We start from the raw sequence: 17,735 nt of genomic DNA, 5'->3' as shown, positions 1-17,735 counted from the left end.
TGTATGTTATGCTGCTCTGTGTTGCAGACTGATATGAAACAAGTGATCTTATCAGCTTTCACATACATTTTCTGCTCTTAAAAACATCAGAATGTTACTACAACATGAACATTTGACATTTCATTACCAACGTTTTTTTCATGGTTCAAGGTAAAAATAATCATTTTAATACTGCACTGTATTTGTATATTTCTTTTCATGCGTACTATGCAGAGTGCTACTGTTAGCAAAAGTGAAATGTCAGTAGTTGGTGGTGGTGGTATTTTGTTATATATCATCAAACCCAAAGCAACAGATTAGTGTGTTTCATATTGAGGATATGGGCTTTCCCTGATTTTAGTAAATGGTGCTGGCACAAGTGACAACTCAAAAGCAAAATATTTCAATATTCTGAATATAACAAAATGTTAATATTCATCAAAAGACACAAAACAGGTCAAGTGAAGTTATAAGTTATATTTAGGGAAAACAGCTGACAATAAAAGCCTTTGTAGAGATACATCATTGAAATACATTCTACTTTCATTTAGGCACTGAAATGCTGTCCAGCTGTGTTATATTAAAAGTGTTAAAAAACGGTCTCATCCAAGTGAACAGTGTTGAGAACAACAACTACACTGTTGGTTTGCTCCACTATAAACCACACTGAGTAAAATCCCAGTAAAGGAATGTGAAGTCACACCTAAAATTACAACATTCACCAGAAACAGTTTCTGAAAGTAAAACTGACAGCACAAAATACTGTAAACCATTGTAACGCATTCAATTGACTATCTCAGTTATGATCTATTATTCTCCTTTTTTTGGGAGCGTATTGGCTATATTTACCAGATCCAAACCCTCCTCTGGGTATTCATCCAGCAACCCCCCTCTAATTGAATGCAGTGACTGCTCTGAGTCAGGCTCATTAATCAGTACAGAATGTCGTATGTTGAAAGTTTCTCAAGAATGTCAACTTTTATTGAAAATGTTTTTATAACCCACCTGGTGGTGGATCCTTCAATAGCAACAAAATACTGAAATCAAACTCGCAACAACGTCTGTGATCTTATTCTGGTTACTGGTTGGTTTAACAGGAATGTTTTGGAGTAGCAGGTTGGCATAAAAAGTAGGGCAACCATCCTTTCAGCCACTATGTGTAGAATTTGAACGTTTCCAACTTTGGCGCCCCTCCAAGTGGTAGTATAAAAAAGCAAACACTGTGGTTGACAGCAATATACACCACTGATCTGACCTGATTTCACGGAGATGAATGGGCAGAAAGCAGCGCATAGACTATGCCAGTTTTCCCCAGGATTGTCTGCTTTTTTAACAAAAAAAACAAACAAACTATGCCCTCAGAAGAATTTGAAATATCTTATCATCATATAAAAAGTCATACATCTCAATGGCTTTACACTGGAAGATGTGGGTTCAAAACCTTCATGCCAGAAAACATCCACTATATCAAAGTGTCTGTACCCTGGAGCCTGACCTCTGACCTTGCCGGACTGAGGGAAAGCAGAGAGACAAATGTCAACCTCAGGTTTCCATAAAACATCCCAAAGAAAACAGAACTGTGGAGCTGCTTCTTAAAATAAGCAGCCACTCGGTCAAAACATAAAATCACTCTGAGCTGAATCCACTTTTGCGTTAAGTCAGGCGACACAAACTAAAATCCAAAACAATAACGGGTTTAAAGATGTGACAGCGTCTGAGTTGTTTAAGAGATGTTAAACATCAGAAATAGGTCAAATTTCAAAATGTAATGAATATCACACGGAGTAGATTACACCCACTTTGCCTGAAATTCACAATCACTTGAATACTGTTACATCCCATCAAAACAATACTGAGCAGGTCATTCAAGTAAAAGCAAACACAAACTGAGATAACAAAAATCATTAAATTCATTTAGTCCAGTCTTTCAATCATGAAAACATCCAGTTTAGGTGATTTGGGTAGTTTAATCTCTACATTTCTGTCAGGATAAATGTGTTCCCGATTGAAGTGGTGAGGCAGTGGAGGCATGGAGATGTCACATGATCCTGAAAACAGGAATTGAGAGGCAGCCCTGTCATATTGAGTGCAGCTGTTTTTAATATCTGTCGCAGTCCCGCTGACTTACAAGATGTGCCTGGAGTGTCAGGAAATCCATGTTACTGCTACATTCATCAGAGCTGTCCACACAATCCCAGAAGTTGTCATTCCACAGTCCAGTGGCCTATATATTTTTTTGTTTTACAGACTGGAATATTTCATCTAACACTTGTAGCGGCCCCAGGATCCATCACATCACAAGTCTCATGGTTTTCTCTCTTAAGGATGATACAATGTTCTCCATTACTGGAGGATGAACCCATCAATCATCCTGTCCTCTCCCCTCTTCAGGCTTCTCCCCATTTCCTCAAAGCCTTTGTAGTCTCGACTTCTCTCTTCTCTCCCTCCCTTCCTACTGGTCATTGTCGTATCTCTGGAGTGCGTCCTCCAGCTTGGCGGTGATCTTCTGGAAGAAACCGATCTGCTGACGGAGGTGGTGTTGCATCTGCGAGCGGAAGTCTCGTACGCGTGTGCGGTGGAAGTGCTGGATCTCCGCCAGTGTGGCGCATGAGATTATGTTGCAGCGGACGTGTAGCTCACCTTCCTGCTTCGGACAGTCTTTCACCTTGGTCAGCGCACCTGGAGAAAAGCGGAGGGGAGAGGGAGGGAGGGAAAGACATAGAGAAGACTGAGAGAAGGTGGCGGGTACACAAAGTATAGAGAGCCAAAGTAAAACTGGAACTTCTACGTTCCGAGATTTAATTCAAAATCACATTGACATGTAACTAGGAAAACAACCACACCATAACCTTGCTAAAGATAATGTGTGGTGCTAAACAGTAACACATTTGTCAAGGCAAGGATTATAAAAATATATACAATATTGTTTATACATTATTTGTGTTTTAGCAGCCTTTAAATAGCCTTCAATATGCTCCTTCACTTTCTTGTCCAGAGTTAGATGAGAAGACTGATACCACCCTCATGTCGGTACAGTAAATATGAAGCTAAAGCCAGGATATGTTAGCTTAGTTTAGCTTTTACTGATAAAATTAGTTAGTTAATTAGTGAGCCTTAAGGGTGCTGGTAGAAAGATATTTTTTGTCTTTGGTCAGAGCCAGGTTAGCTTGTTTGCCCTGCTTCAAGTCTTTATGCTAAGCTAAGCTAACCATCTCATTGCTGTAGCTCAATTAATAAACAGACAATTAAGCTACAAGAATGGAAACGAGCATATATATTCTTTTTAGACAGCAGAGATTACAGCTGTAGTTGGAAAATTGGAAAGATGACATCAGAAGAGGACATGGGAGAAAGAATAGGCCTTTTCACAGCAGCCATTTTGACTTGTCATAGAAAAAACATGTGTTACCATTAACATTAATAGCATCTAAATTTAATGGAAAATAGAAAAAGGCCTACTGTACAATATATTATAAGCACACTGCTGGGCCGGAAGCTACAGCTTTTTAAATGCTAAATGAATCATTCTTTAACCTTATTAAAATCATAAGGGTGCAACTACTTCACTACTTCATATATCTTAGAATAATGAACCACAAGTTCCACTTTTTCAGAAAGACTATTGAAAGAAACCCTCAATAAGAGAGCTGAAGCTAGGGGAACAGTGTCTAGCCTAGAAGTGACATCAGGCCTTCTGCTCTCAACAGTCAAAAGGAAATCAAAGCGGGGCAAAAAGTCAGAGGATTTTTGTGTTTTTCTACCTTTAAAAAATTGCTAGTACAGTTAAAAAAAAAAAAGAACCAGCTTTTGTCTTTCACCCAAATTCTCTGAGCTGACCTCGAGTCTGATCATGACATTTTTTTCATACAGCAGGAATGTGCTGGTTGCTGCATACTTTTTCCAGGTTTTCTAGAAGGCACCCGACACCCAGCCGTGAATCACAAATTTTCACATAAGTGTGACTAAATTTTCAGGGGGGGGAAGTAGAACAGTTTGGATAGACATGACCCTTGAAAAACAGATCAAGAGGAACTTGAAAAAAGTGCTAAGATGGTAGCAAGAGGAGGAAATGATGAGCTAGCTGGTAGTCTGACACTGCTTTCCTTCCTGACTTTTTTGACCTAATTTTTAACAAGGAGAAGCAAAGTGTTGTCTATCTACACATGCACACACTTAAAACACACACCATACCTGCACCAGTACACTGTTACAAACTGAAATGAACTTGGACTTTGCTCTCAGCCAAGCCGATTATGGGGCTGTAATCTGAACTCTTGTACTGTTGGCTGGTGGGAAACTTGTTGAGCTCTGTAACTATCTGCACCCCCTCACACACACACACACACACCCCTCCCTTCTTCTTCTTCTTCTTCTTCTTCCCTTTTCTCTTCAACTCGCTGTATCACCGGGAAGGAAGGAGGAAAAGAGGGAGAAGAAAAGAGGAGGAGGGGAAACTAATCCTGAGACCGCTCCATTTTGCATTCCTGCAGTCCCAGGGCAACACAGGACAAGAGGCCCAGGAATCTATGCTCATTCAAATCAGATGTAGCCTTTGGACCTCACAGACTGAACCAGCAAAGTCGGACAATACTGTACAGGGACATTTTGGTCAACAAAGCTGTCTGCCTTAATTGCCCAGCAGCAGTTTTTCCAGCTAATATGCGTTGCAATGTTGCCATGTTTCCGTAATTTGGTTGTTACTGGAGAAATGTTCAGCAGTACATGAGACAGACAGATATTTGTGGAATGTAATGTAGATCTGCTGAGAGAGAAATGAAGACTGATGTCTTTGAAAATGTGAAACCTCTGCAGTCTGGTTTTCTCTGGGGTGTTACATCAAAAGAGCGTCATCAAATGGTTTATTTGGTTAGAGAAAAAGTTTGTATCTTTGCACCAACGCAAACATTTCTCTCAATGAGGGCCCTTCACTAAATCAGATGTCATGGAAACTGTGACTAAACCGGCCATTTCTTAAAGGTAGTTATTTCAAGTCTATGACAGTAGTGCAGACTTTGCATTGTGGGGACGGATTCATTGGTGTTACTCAGCAGACACTCGCAAAAAACAAGAAGTTTCCTATGACGGCAGCAAAGGATTATGCAGACATAGTCTGGGCTTTCATATATCTCAGTTTAGACTAATGTGTATTTCATACAATTGCTAGTCTAATAGCTAGAAGATCTCACAAACTACTTTTTAACTGATTTCATTGAAATTAAATGGAAAGTTAGAAGACTGACAGACTACAATTAACACCCTTCCTTCCACAAATCAACCTACTGTAAAAACAGTCAGCAACGTTTGTTTCACAAAGCATTGCTCACTTGCTTTCCTGAAATGATAACCGTGCTGATAACCAACAATGATGACAGTGCTTTATGTGATTTTCTGTGAAAGCAGAAATTATGAAACATTCTATGAAAAAATGACATCACTTAAAACTTCTGCTTTCACTACCAAATTACAATAATATCTGTTAAATCTAAAGGCTTGGTGGTTAAAGGATAGGTTCACCATTTTTTAATTCTGTCTTAAAACAAAAGTCACATAACAACACATAACACATAACATTGACACATGTTTTTCTTGCCATAATTATTCCTTCTATTCAGTGACCATTAAGAGATCCCCTATAATGCACTTTCAATGTAAGTGATTGGGGAATGTATTTCAAAGTTTATTCTAAGCTAATATGAAGCTTCAGCCATCCAAATTAGTCAAATCAAATGGATATCTTGGAAGTTACAGTTTGCTAGTGCCAAATTCTCTCTTTTTGTTACTATCCTTCCAGCAAGGCTCAAGAGGGAAACACAAAAAGGGAATTTATACTAAAGAAGCTTTTTAGTAAGTTCATATTAGCTTCAAATAAACTTTTAAATCTATTTTTGCAGAAAATGAAGACTGTGGATTTTGTCCCACATCAGTTATATTGTAAGCACCTTTACAAGGCATCTTTTAATGGTCATAATTAGCAGGACTAATTACAGCAAGCAAAACCTCTTTAAATGTTCATGTGGAGACCTGACTATTGTTTTAAGACCGACAATTGTTTTAAGACTATGAGTCTGTCTTGTTTAAGCTAAGGTTACAGTCAGTTAATTTACTTAATTATACACATGCACTGTTGGAGGTCTACTGCGGCTCTTAAAGGAGTCTTGCAAAGTATGAAAAACTAACCTGGATAATGTCATCAGGCTTATCTCGAATTGGAGTTAAGACTTTAAATTGTTACTAGAGACTAAATGTCAGGCGCTCTCAGCCCCAGGTTCTGATTCTGATTTTTAAACTGCCTCTTACATGTCCGACAACATAAAGGAATTGCAATACTAAATGTCTAAGCTGCCACTTTAAGGTAAGGGTACAGCTTTTGTACATTTTCATTTAGTTGAGAGCAAGAAACCCCTTCTTGTTTGAGTCCTCATCAACACAAATTTCCCATGAGGTCATACTTTACAGAGACCAAATTCCAAATGCTAAATTTAGCCTGATCTAAACTTAAAGTCCCCCTCCACTCAAAATGTGTTTTTCTTCTTGTTCCTACAGTTGAATGTTTGAGCTTCATTATGTAGAATGATGTACGTGCAGAGTTTGACACTAGAAGGCTGTTTTCACATTCATATGCTGAAAAGTGGAAAGTTTCTCTTGAGCTTACTGATCTGATTTTAAGGAACGGGCCTACGAGCAGGACTTCTGACACCACAACAAGTTTGGAGCCAATCGTGGTCCAGTAAACAACTTACACAAGTGTGATGTGGAAACTGGAAACGCTCCATTGCACATACACTGGGAATGGACTTTTGAGTGAAGTAGGAGATATCTTGTGTTTAGCAGGAAAACTTTAGAAATGAAAAATATTTGCATATTCATATATTGAATTTTTAATGAGGGAGACAGAGGAGATGCCATTTTATGGATTTTAACAAGATAATTTAACTTTTCTTGTGGAAAAACCATATCAGACACAAATTATTATTCAATGCAGCGTTGCCAGATGGGAAATGTTAAAGTATTGTACCAGAGGCTTAAAATTATCATATTTTGGGGAAAATGATTATACGCGAATCATAACCAAGAGCACAAATAGGCGTAAATGTGTAATTTCAGAAAACATGGTCTGGTGCGCTGCCTGTGCTGGCTATAACACATGCTGTGTTCATGGACGCACCATAAAGTCCCACTTTGAAGATGCGCAGTCACAAATATGACTAAAAAAACATTTCTAAATGACTAATGTAAAACATCTTATCAAAGGAAGCATATCAGAGAAAAAACATGCATGTTAGAAGCTACTTAACAGTGTGATGTTTTGATGTTGCTCTAGACATCCAGGCTACTGTCCAATTTGTTGCGTATTTCTTCTGTTCTGTAGATGTGAGTTTTTAATTTCCCACAGCACTGGAAGGCGGCAATTGACTTAACTTGTGGGACGTAGCACATACAGGTTCCCCTGTACTAATACTAAGGGTCACAAAATGATCAGATATTGTAGGACTTTTGGTATTATTGATAGTGCATTGTACAGCAGGTAAATTTATTGTACAAATATGATAATTATTGTACATCTGGCAACACTGATTCAAAGTTAGTATTTTATATACATCTTAAAACATTTCTGAAGGGGATTTTAAACTTGTTACTTAACAGTTTAGAGAAACAGTGGGTGCCAGTGTAACAGACTCGAGAGAAATGTTCAAAGTTGTTAGAGGTTTAAGCTCTATGTGGGACATAAAACAATGTGTTCATTTGTCAATCAGGAAGTAGGTGAAGTCCTGTCAGTCAGAGTCTATTGGGATTCAGGCAGTGTTTCCATAGTTCGGAGCTGTGATTGTATCAAGAGAACAGAGCTCAGCGGACTATAGAAACAGTGCCTCTAGGATTGGCAAACGTCAGGACTTTTCGTGCCAGGAGCAACTCCCTCCTCCCAACCTGCAGGGAAGTAACAAGCTAACTCCTCTGCAAGTCCTTTGTACATGTGTGCGTGTATGTGTGTGTGTGTTTTTTTCTGTGTGTTCTCAAGTGATCAAGTACAGGCTCCCAGCATTACAATGGACTGGCCACGGGTTTCAGTTTTCGACCCACATTGACATTTCAAGTCAGTAAATGAAAACAGATGTCGGCTTGGTTAGGAAACAGTCAGAATCTGGGTCTTTGTATAGTGTTCGCCTTTACATTGATGTGATTAATGGAAGCTACAGGCTGGATGGCTGTTAGATACATCATTAATTATTTTTTAAGGCAAGTTAAAATAAACAAATCTGTGAGTCTCTTGTTTCACATGATATTAAAGTCTGTGGCAAGGGAACAGAGAGCGTGAGGCCTCCTACTATTACTCATCCCTGGGTTATGTCTGCAACCCTCCACCCAGCAGAAGTTTCAATGAGCAAGACTCCTGACTGCTGAGTCCCTACCAGCTCTACTTGAAGACAACCCTTTGACCTCTGAACTCCCTGTGGCCAGACATAGACATAGGCGAGGTCCTGCATCTGTTTCACTTCTTGAAATCATGCTTTTATTTGTCAAAATGTCACATTTTCCATGTACTTCCCTTATCGCTTGCCTCGACACAGCACTATTTCTTTCCTTTTCAGGGATGAGACATCTTTGACATTTACTGTACTACAAACTAAGTGGAAATGTAGGTGCTCAAACTCTGATTAATCACATTAAGATACAGGACAAGTTCCTCTACATTTACAAACATTTACATAAAGACACACATATCCTCACCTTTCTGCACATGGATGATGTCAGGAAAATTGGCCAGGTGTCCTCTGTACAGGTCCAGCAGATCAGAAATGGGATCCAGGTCCTGGCGCGGCTGCTCAGCAAAATACTCTCCTATCATCTCGTAGGCCTCACCAGTGTAGGCGATGGCCTTGTTCAGACCGGCTGAGTAGGCCTGCTGGTCCAGCTCGAACGCCTGCCCCAGGAGTTTGAAGGACTGTCCGACTTTCTGGTACTCCTTCTTGAATCCTGAAATCTGTTTGCGTGCGAACTCATTGATGGTGGCGTTCACGACCACGCTGTTCTCGTCCATCCTCTTGGTGAAGGTCTTGAAGCCTTCGATTTTGCTCTCAACTTCCTGAAGGTCCAGTGGGACATCGGGCGTGCTGACGGAGAAATGAGAATGTATTTTACATATTAAGATCATGTGGCTTCATGCTGAAAGTCCTGTATGTTTTTTTTATGTTTCTTTATGTTTTTATGTCTTTATTACACAAACTTGGTAGAGCAGCTTATTCCAGTCATCTGCTTATCTCACCCTCATATCAGCCACTCCCAGTGACGAAAGCTTTATTTCATCACAATGAAACAAGGAAAACTGATAACAGTGGCTTGCTAAAGGGCAAATATCCTCAACTGACCTGAACACCTGAAAATAAAACTATGTAATCCAACACCACAAACTTGATTTTGACCTCTTTGACACACTATGAAGTGTTTATTTTTTAAGTGTCCCCTCTTTCTCTCCACTTGCCACATCTTTCATATCTACTTCAGCTAGTGATTGCCTACATTTCCCAGATTACCTTTTACAATCTCCAGGAATAGGGGCAAATTTGCTTCCTTCAGTTATAGATGTAGATTGTGTAAAAGTGAAGACACATAGTGACACAAAAGTGAAGACATAGTTTTCCAAGTTATTGAAAACCTGACCCCTGTTACAGCAACACTGCATTCTGATCTGATTCCTGCTTCTTGGTGTTGATGTAGGCCACTACAGGCTACACTACAAGCTTCTTCTTCAATGCTTTTCTTCTTGTATGACTCTTTAATGTTGATGAAAATTAGCGACAAACTTGGTGTTTTAGATCAGTTTAACTGCTGGAAATATCAGGATGTGATGTCATATCATCTGCATAACAAACATATCAACAGCAGCATCCCACGACCATCTACAACAACTACTTGTTAGATTATAGATTGTCGAAGGACGAAAGAAAAAAACTCCTTGTATAGCTTCATACATCTGTAAAATACAGTTTATTACAACATAAAACAAGTCAAAGGCTTTTCTGTGTCTGCTTACTTTATAGGCTTGTAATAAAAAATGTCAAATTCAGTATTAAAGCAGTAATTAACACAGCCTCCAACTGTACCTGATAGTGAGGAAGAAATTGGCCCCGACCAGCTCATCCCTCTCTGCTTTCCTCTTGCCCTGTTTCCAGGCCTTCTCATCTGCCCCACATGTTAGGAAATGCTGGAAAACATCGCAGCGTGCCAGCACAGGGTGGCTGGTCATATGGTTCATCCACCAGATCAGGCCCTTCCGCCGCTTGGAGATGAAGTCCTCCTCGAAGCGGCCGGTGGCCTGCTTCTCAGGCAGATGTGGCACCGAGATGACAGGGAAACGCTCCACGAGTCGGGCGTAGAGCCAGTCAAAGTGTTTGTACCTACAGAGAAGAAGAAAAGAAAGAGGTGTGAGTAATTCTGGGGATGTTTTGGGAAATGTAAACGTCAGACCTACTGACAAGGAAACAATGCGAAAGGTACAGGGGGAATCTCAGAAAGGAAAAGGGACATTCCTGGGGATATAGCGGGCAAAAGGCCACGGTCAGCTCTGTTTTGGCCATTTCGTAGGAACAATTGTGATCACAGGAATATTTGGGCCTGATATGGTAAAGAAATGGAAACCCAAGAGTGAGAACAAGAGAAGAAGAAGGAGAGCCTCTACCTGCGGTTGACTTGTACATTGGTGTGCGTTGGGGTCAGGCCGTAGGACATGTAGCTCTTCATGCCTTTGAACTTGGTCTGCTTGGTGGGATCATCAATGGTGCATGTGAACGGGTATGGGTCTTCCTGCCACTCGGGCCCATGCTTCCCCATCACCACACAGATCCTGTCCCCATCCTTCACAAAGGCAGAGGCCTCCCCAAGCAAGAAGGCCTCCCCTCCGGACTTGACAAAGGTGGAGAACCTGTTGAGGTTCCTCCCCACCGTGGCTGAGCTCTTGGCCTGCTGCTGATGCTGCTGGGCGCCGCTGCGCCGCCCCGGCAAGGAGGTGGTCACCGGGTACAAGGGGGGCGAGCTGCCCAGACCCTGGGGCGCAATGGTCGCCGGGGAGCTGTCATCCCAGTCGTCATCCCAGTCGTCATCGCTGCCCTGGCTGGTGTGGAAGCTGCCTCCACCACTGCCACCACTACCTGCCCCGAGCCCTCTCGCAGACTGGGGGTCAGGGGGAGCGTAGGAGGTGTGGGTGGGGGTCACTTTGGTTTTGGGCGAAGAGAAACCGTTGTTGGTGTTGGAGGTGATGTGGTCCCTGATGATCTCCACATAGGAGGCGGGGAAGAGGCCAGCCTCCCCCTTGCTGTTCTCCCCCTCCAGCCAGCCCTCCAGCTCCTCCTCACTGAACAGAGTCACCAGCTCATTCTCTGTTATGGAGATCTCCCCTGGGTTCTCAGAGTGGAAGTCGTACAACACTTTGGCCTTCAACGCCATAACTTCACTTATAATAATCTTATTTAGTGTCTTTTTCTGTTTCTGTGTCTACTTTTCACTGCAATGTTACCTCAAATACTTGCTTTTATTTCCGGATTAACCCTTTAAAATCTCTGAAACTTGAATGAGATTTATTTCACGCAGCAGCAGCAACAAAAACAGCGCTACTTCTCCACACTTTTGTCACAATCAAACTGATCCGAGATCCATGCATAAAAGAACAAGAACAGAAACACACAGGCTTGTACCCGACACCTCCTCTCTCTCCGCTCCTCTCTGCGGGTTCAAATATCATTTGTTTCCATGCAGAACTTAATCCAAGTCGGAAAACGCAGAGGAAACCTGTCTTTACATGATATTTTCTAATCCAAGAGAAGATGCCGGTTGAAGATTAAAGTTGTCAGACTTGCGATGGGTGCGTGGCTGACTTATTTCTCCACATAAGAGCCAGGGTAAAGTCCTTTTTCTTTTCTTCCTCCTCTCTCCCCCGAGATGCTTGTAAGTTAAAGGCACCAGTCCGAACACGTAGTAGACTGGCTGACTAACGGAGGGTGGAGCCAGGAGCAAGTTCAGTCAAGTCACTGGATTCATACATGGAAAAAACCCACATGAACTCGTTTTAAAAGACATACTCGTATAAATGTATCGTCCTGCATGTTCCTCTATAGACTGTCGACTGGACGCACATAGATATCTTTCAACATGACTTAAAATAAGTAGAAGAATAGTTATTCATTATATTCGATTTATGCTATAAAACATAACAACCGAATGATGTCATAGGTTTACGAGTATAACATATGACTGGAATTAAACTGAAAATGAACGCTTTGTTTTGTTTGTGTTTTAATTATGCAGCTTTAATTACTTTTAGAAAAATACAATTCATTTTTGTGTTTCCGCATTTCGTCCCATAGAAGTTCATTACTGGTTTACTAAAACATAATTATAGGGATTCCTCTGAATGGGCTACATTACCTGATTCAACGCACATATTGTATTGCAAGGATGAAGCTTAAAGTAGGGCTACAGGTTAGACAAATTTATTTACCTGCACCACGTGACAAGAGTTAATTACAGACTGATCTTCAGTATCACTGAACTATAAAGTCCTCCTCTCAAAAATATGTTTTTCTTGTTGTTCCACTTCACTGTGCACAATGATGCACGTGCAGAGTTTAACACTTGAAGACTGTTTTCACATTCAACCGCTGAAGAGAGAAAGTTAGTCTCCCTGCTCACCTTAAACTTGAGCGTCCCAACAGGTATGACATCACAGCTATGTTGGAAGCCAATCATGTCCGGTAAGCAATTTACACAAGTGTGATGTGGCAACAGGAGACCTTCAGCATACAAAGAATAAGAATAAACTTATAAGCATGTCTCGCAATTAAACTCTGAACATTTCTAACGAAGTAATTGAACTTTTTTGAGGAAAAACCATGTCAGACAGAAATTATTATTCTATGCAAAGGACAAACGACATCCTCTCTGGGATAGTTATGGTTATATCTATATGTATTTGAGTTAGTCTACTTAGTTATTGTATATAATTTAGCCTTTAATTGTATTTGTTTCTTTTATTTATTTATTTTTGTATTTTGTGATATATGTTAAGTGGCTGCCATCTATAATGCAGCTACAAATGAGTTCAAATTCAAATTAATCCACTGCCAAAAACGCACAGTGTAGATGCCAGATCCTTTCTAACTGTATGAATTGTTTCCTCTGTTTACAGGGAAATAATATAATTTAATATAATCAGTCCAGCCAGTAGAGGACAGTGTTACATCACACAGTGAGAGAAGACAACAGTTCCTCCTCCTGTCCAGCTGCTGGCAGTAAAGCGACTTTCAACTTGGATTGTGGTGATGTTAATCCTTCCAGACAAAGAATGTAATAATTAAACAAATGCTGGACGTATGATATGATATTATTGTTTTATCAAACAGTATTTGAGTCATAACAAGGTTAATAGTCTCTTTTGTCTGAAGCGGCCGACACATGCGGAATAATTGAGGACGATGATGTGAAACCTGCCTGGACTCACTGCTGAGAGGTTTTAATTTGTGATTAAAAAAGGTTAATAAGGATAATGTGATGGGGCTTTGTTCCTGTACCTGATGAACTGTGGTTTGCCTGCAGACACATATGACAGACATGTACAGTCTGATGATCAACAAGATTTGGTTTGATTGTAGTTTAAAGTCAGAGTTACTGCATGTATAGTGCACTTATCCAGCTGTGCGTGCCTGTTTATGTGTATGTGCGTGAGATTTTTTTTTTCTTTAGATGTTGTCAATTTGTCAAACAAAAACAAAAAAACTAATTTCTTTATGAAATGTAAGGCCTGTCCATTTTATCATTCTCTATATGCATTACTATCTGTATATATATATATACATATTTAGTAGATGTACAAATTGCACTATTATATAGGGCCACTGTTTGCATTAATCACAATGATATAATCTACCTCTTAATATTCTCAATTGAACTGAAGGTTTCAGTATTGACAATATGCAGGTTCTGATATAAAAGTATTTTAGGAAAGGAATTGCAAAAAGTTAACTTCCATAAAAATGTCACCCTTTAATGGTCCAACTCAGTAAAGAGCAATTGAGATAATTACTAGAATTATTTTTTATTTCTTAATTCCTTTGGGCCACAATTTAACTCTCTCTTTTTATGGACAAGAGTGATAAACATAAAAAAATATATCTAATATAAAGATGAAAGATAAATTGATTTTAAAAAATTAATGGTCAAATGAAAATAACAAAAGGTCAGTTGAATCACAGATCTTAACATCATCATGGCATGTACTGGAAAATTGGCTGCACAAGTAACATCATCTAAATGTATGCTAACTTGGCAAGAAATATATTTATAAAAAAAACTCATTAAAACAGTAAACCTTAATGAAGTGATTGATGTTTTTTGGCAGCTTTCACAACTGTTAAACTCCCAGTGGTCAGGCCACATGGCCTAATTGCCTGCAATCTACATAAAACTGGCCCTGTGTTTTCTTGAGGCTGAACATACAGTACGTGCTACAAGCATTTCATCAAACTGATCAGCACAGCAATGAAGCAGCTGCTGACACTTTCTCCTCTCTCTCCCTGCTGTAGTTTTCCATCATGTCCGACCTGGTTCATACAACCTCTGACAGCCTGTGTAAACTTGTCCGCTGGGCTCACAGCCACGGCACCATCTGCAACCTCATCCCCAGCCTGCAGCACCTCACCCGTGCTTCCTACGGTAACGTGCTGACACCAGAACCCCATCCCCATGGCAGCAGCGTCCCTGTTGCTGTGTGGGGCTGTGCCGCTGGACATGCCTACCACTGGCCTCTCAGTGACCATAGCAACAGCTGCACAGGCTCAGCAAATACCAGCCAGGGCCAGGAGAGGTTTATTGGAGGGCGTTTGTCCAAAAAGGTAAAGCTGAGATGTGAGGTGAATTGAATTGTATTGAAATAGGGGAATTAAGTGGATATGGAGATTCAGCTTGTAACTCTCTTACCTTCCAGGTGGCAGCGAGGGCATCATGTGACCTATTCTGCAGCGAAGCAGCATCAGAGGGAGAGGAGTTCAGCAGCCGGCTGTTCGATATCGCTGGATGTGATTCGTCAGCCACAGACGAGGATGGGGACTACAAGCCCCGCCCTTCCAGGAAGAGAGGTGCGACACCAGGAGGGTCGGCGAGCTCGGGGGTAGTCGCAGGGAAGAAGGTCAAACAGGAGGCAACCTTAGCAGAGGATTATGATGCTGTTGCTGACATCGTTTGCCCGGAGATGGCAGAGACAGACGCTGTCAATCTTTCACAGGCTTGTCAAGCACCAATCGCACACACACTGTTGCCCAACAAGGCCCAACCACCCTGCCCTCAGCCCCAACGGCTCAACGACCCTTCTGGGGAGCGTGTCCAGGATCTGGTGTGTGAGGGGCTAGTGGAGCCAGAGATGGAGCTACTGGTCGGAGGCAGCTGCACCACGAGGACCACAGAGCAGGCGGAGAGATGCTGCTCCGCCAAAGAGACTACAGAGAGGACTGCAGGTACAGATGTGTTATCAGGCTTACAAAAACATGCAGAACTTGCACGCAATGATAGGATATGTTGTTGTTTCATGGGAACATTTCTATATGACAACAATGAAGGCAAAATTTAAACTGCTGTGTTTGATTATAAGTCGGAACTCAAGAAAGTCTGATGCAGGTTTTCTCTAATTGAAAAGAAGTGAAAACACAAGAGTGATACGATTATTAAAACACTTATTTGTTTGCTAGTTTCTTATCTTTTGTGCATGTACGTGTGAATCCAACTGTCTGGCTTACTTCCACTTATTATTTGTGGGTTTCTTTGTGTGCATGTGTGTGTGTAAAATCTGTAGGGGCCCAGAGTGAGCTGGAGAAGCTGCGAGCATTACTTTGTGCTGAACATAACCGAAACCAGCAGATGACAGAGATGATCTGCAGTCTGAAGCAGGACAAAGAGCTGCTGCAGCATGAACTCACCAAGAAAGCCAAACTCATCTGTGACTTCCTGCAGGACAAACTCCGACCAGGTAGAGTTTGTCTTGAAAATCCATCGAGAGAGGAAGTAGTTGAATAAACCAACTGAAAAACGGCGCTGCTATCTATTCGCTAGTATCTTTTATGCAAAATTGTCTCACAGTGTCTTACATAATAGTGAAAGAATATCCATAAAAGAGATACAAACAGTAAGAAAAAACATTGATTACGTAAATAATATCGGTAACAACAGAAGGAGTAAAAGAAGTCATTTGACATAGTTATAAGCTAACAGACCCATTTTGCTGCAATACATTACTTTTTGTTGGTATCTTAGGATGAAATTCAGAGTCGCCCTTTGTCCTTTTTACTTCTAGAGAAGAGGTGGCCTCGCTGCTCTAATCAGATGGAACCAGGAAGTTCACACATGACTTCCTCTGATGATGTGACAGGGTTTGATTCGCCAACACTATTCGACTCATTCGACGAAATAGAGCTTCACCCTCTGGAGCGCCACCGGACCCTTAAGAGCAAGGGGACCCGGGATGGAGAAAACACCCGAGTCAGGAGTAAGGACATAACAGTATAACACCAATATCAGCACCTGTAGAGAAGAATGCATGGTTGTTACTAAATATTGCTTTTTCTATGTGCTGATGTGTCTCTCCTCTCCAGTGAAAAACGTGGTGGGTGTGATTGCTCGCTACATGGCTGCCCTCCAGGAATTTCGACGGAGCGTTTCCATGAAGGTGGCCTTCGACCGGGTCGGCGTGGACCGCAACACCATCTCCCGCACGGCAGCCATAGCCGAGCTCAGCCTGGCCGCTCCAGAAGTGTTTCACGCACTGGCACCGTGGGATGAGAAGGAGGAGACGTTGGCACATTACGCCCACCGCTGCCGACAGGCCATGGATGACAACATTAAGGCCAAGATCAAAACGATGAAGGCAAAAGGAGAACTGCTGCCCATTGTGTCAAAGTGACAGCTACAGATATTGTGCCGACTGACTCTTTCCCATAATAAGAGGCCTGTGATGCACAAACTACTGCATACTTCTTGTACATATAAAAAGAAATCCAAACAAAGGAAAAGTTAACTCTTGGATTCTCTTCTTCTACAGTTATGTCCTGTACCATCTGAACACATTACAGGCTGCAAGTTGGTCTTTTTTGTTACACCAACTTTTCCACAATCTCATGTACTTTTGATCATGTAAGGCATCTGCACTGCATTCTGGCCACATTTGTTGGTGTACAAATAAGGTGTTATTTTCCTGTCCAGTGGATTTCTTCTGTGATTGTGAAACACTCATGCAAAATTGCAACTCCGGAAAGAAAAAGCTATTTGTTTTTAAATTTTACGGGAGTGTCCGCAAAAGTGTTTACCATTGTTTTAAACTGCTGTCAAGAGAGCACATTATAATCAAGTTCCAATCTTTGAAAAGCAATAACAAAGTTAAACATCAGCATTATGAAGCAACTGGTGGTGGTTACTCACACCACTTTATAATTCCAGTTGTCTGATTAGTAAGGGACTTTTTAAGGATTCAAAGTTCAGACTGAGAAAAAAAGATTATGCATGGTAATATACTGTATTCATTTTGTTGTGTGTGTTGTTTTGTGTGCTGCTAACCTGTGTTTAAACAATACATTACTAAAATCTGAGTGAATTGTGTCAAGTCTTTTTTATTTTAATAAGACTAAGAGTTAGTTTTGCAATAATTTGTCCATAACCAATATTGGACAAAATGAACTTTTGACATAATGATGGTGCTAGATGAAAAGTCAGGAGATCATCAACAT

General features: G+C 41.0%; 2 protein-coding genes across 8 annotated transcripts; one reads left to right on the top strand and one right to left on the bottom strand.

Annotated features, from left to right (window-relative positions):
* Positions 1-441: 441 nt before the first annotated feature.
* Positions 442-11,962, bottom strand: LOC121885279 (sorting nexin-18-like). Its single transcript, XM_042394581.1, has 4 exons — positions 10,655-11,962; positions 10,080-10,373; positions 8,707-9,089; positions 442-2,658 (listed from the first exon to the last, which is right to left on the bottom strand). The coding sequence occupies exons 1-4, from the start codon at positions 11,416-11,418 to the stop codon at positions 2,432-2,434; spliced, it is 1,668 nt and encodes a 555-aa protein (XP_042250515.1). The 5' UTR covers positions 11,419-11,962; the 3' UTR covers positions 442-2,431.
* A 640-nt stretch (positions 11,963-12,602) lies between these two features.
* Positions 12,603-17,597, top strand: LOC121885280. 7 transcript variants are annotated; one of them, XM_042394585.1, is made up of 8 exons: positions 12,603-12,683; positions 13,157-13,314; positions 13,413-13,500; positions 14,550-14,858; positions 14,951-15,476; positions 15,812-15,985; positions 16,310-16,501; positions 16,608-17,597. In XM_042394585.1, the coding sequence occupies exons 4-8, from the start codon at positions 14,559-14,561 to the stop codon at positions 16,913-16,915; spliced, it is 1,500 nt and encodes a 499-aa protein (XP_042250519.1). In that variant the 5' UTR covers positions 12,603-12,683; positions 13,157-13,314; positions 13,413-13,500; positions 14,550-14,558; the 3' UTR covers positions 16,916-17,597. The 7 variants fall into 7 exon arrangements, with proteins under 7 accessions (XP_042250519.1, XP_042250518.1, XP_042250522.1 ...); XM_042394584.1 differs by having other exon boundaries at positions 12,645-12,722; XM_042394588.1 differs by lacking the exon at positions 13,413-13,500 and having other exon boundaries at positions 12,645-12,722; positions 13,157-13,286.
* The last annotated feature ends 138 nt before the right edge of the window (positions 17,598-17,735 follow it).

The sequence above is a fragment of the Thunnus maccoyii genome, chromosome 19 (assembly GCF_910596095.1).
Source record: "Thunnus maccoyii chromosome 19, fThuMac1.1, whole genome shotgun sequence".
Classification (NCBI taxonomy): Eukaryota; Metazoa; Chordata; class Actinopteri; order Scombriformes; family Scombridae; genus Thunnus; species Thunnus maccoyii.
Note: the sequence above shows the minus strand (reverse complement) of the source record. Positions and strands in the feature narration are given on the sequence as shown.

What these genes read in the sequence shown, in the direction of transcription:
- LOC121885280 (XM_042394585.1), top strand. Translation starts at nt 14,559, where the DNA reads ATGTCCGACCTGGTTCATACAACCTCTGACAGCCTGTGTAAACTTGTC. An exon ending in GAGGGCGTTTGTCCAAAAAG is followed by an intron (nt 14,859 to 14,950) that starts GTAAAGCTGAGA and finishes CTTACCTTCCAG; the next exon opens with GTGGCAGCGAGGGCATCATG. An exon ending in GACTACAGAGAGGACTGCAG is followed by an intron (nt 15,477 to 15,811) that starts GTACAGATGTGT and finishes TAAAATCTGTAG; the next exon opens with GGGCCCAGAGTGAGCTGGAG.
- LOC121885279 (XM_042394581.1), bottom strand. Translation starts at nt 11,418, where the DNA reads ATGGCGTTGAAGGCCAAAGTGTTGTACGACTTCCACTCTGAGAACCCA. An exon ending in AATTTCTTCCTCACTATCAG is followed by an intron (nt 9,090 to 10,079) that starts GTACAGTTGGAG and finishes TTTCTCCGTCAG; the next exon opens with CACGCCCGATGTCCCACTGG. An exon ending in CATCATCCATGTGCAGAAAG is followed by an intron (nt 2,659 to 8,706) that starts GTGAGGATATGT and finishes GCTTTTCTCCAG; the next exon opens with GTGCGCTGACCAAGGTGAAA.